Genomic DNA, 927 nt, shown 5'->3' with positions numbered 1-927 from the left:
AGAGCACTAATTCCTAGTATGGGTAACCATACTTGGCCACATGTAATGTCAGTATGTGAACACGCCCTTCTTAGACTCTTGTTTTAAATGTTGAAGGCTTCTACATACTAATTGTTTCTTAATCCTGGTTTCTTTTGTGTTGCAGCTTAACTTTGTGAGGTTCTACTTGCCACTTCTTGGCATTGAAAATCACGAGCGGATCGTTTACCTGGATGATGATGTCATAGTGCAAGGTGAAGTCCATTATTATGTGTGTAAGCATCTGAAATTGATACTAACCTTACACTTGTACTCGTGTTGCACTGATACAAAAGCTTTCATCATCAAGTTAATCATGCGAGCATGATCTCATATGTCAAGTGCATGAAATGAAACCTCTTCACTGCTCTATTCACTGTGCTAATGAATGATTTTTGTTACATCTGACTGACAGGAGATATACAGGAACTGTATAACATAAAGCTGAAAGCGGGACACGCTGCTGCGTTCGCCTCAGACTGTGATCTGCCCCCCACACATGAGATGGTGCGCAGTGTGGGGATGCAGGTGGGTATTTATGGATGAATGTATTAGTATTTTGAATATGGTTGAAGTTTATCACTTTTGTTACTGATATATGGGTTGATTTTCATTTCATCCCACAGACAACTTATATGGGCTTTCTGGACTACCGCAAAGAGGAAGTCAGAGAGCTGGGCATCAACCCCAGCGACTGCTCCTTTAATCCAGGTGTTTTTGTAGCAGACATTGGTGAATGGAAAAGGCAAAAAATAACTAAACAGCTGGAGAAATGGATGGCTAAGAATGTCAGGTGATACAGTATATTGGTTCATATTGAGTTTTTATGAGATCAAATTAGTTCAGATTTAATAGATTTATTTTTCCATGTCAATGTAGGGAGAATCTGTACAGCAGTGCCATGGCAGG

General features: G+C 39.9%; 1 protein-coding gene across 1 annotated transcript; it reads left to right on the top strand.

Annotated features, from left to right (window-relative positions):
• Positions 1-18: 18 nt before the first annotated feature.
• Positions 19-925, top strand: LOC107579843 (glycosyltransferase 8 domain-containing protein 2-like; the record flags this gene model as incomplete). Its single annotated transcript, XM_016265633.1, has 5 exons — positions 19-42; positions 146-233; positions 434-546; positions 645-811; positions 898-925. Coding segments are annotated over exons 1-5 (420 nt in total), but the record flags the coding sequence as incomplete, so codon positions are not given.
• Between the last annotated feature and the right edge of the window lie 2 nt (positions 926-927).

This window comes from Sinocyclocheilus grahami, unplaced genomic scaffold (genome assembly GCF_001515645.1).
Source record: "Sinocyclocheilus grahami isolate Dianchi unplaced genomic scaffold, SAMN03320097.WGS_v1.1 scaffold20729.1, whole genome shotgun sequence".
In the NCBI taxonomy this organism is placed as follows: Eukaryota; Metazoa; Chordata; class Actinopteri; order Cypriniformes; family Cyprinidae; genus Sinocyclocheilus; species Sinocyclocheilus grahami.
Note: the sequence above shows the minus strand (reverse complement) of the source record. Positions and strands in the feature narration are given on the sequence as shown.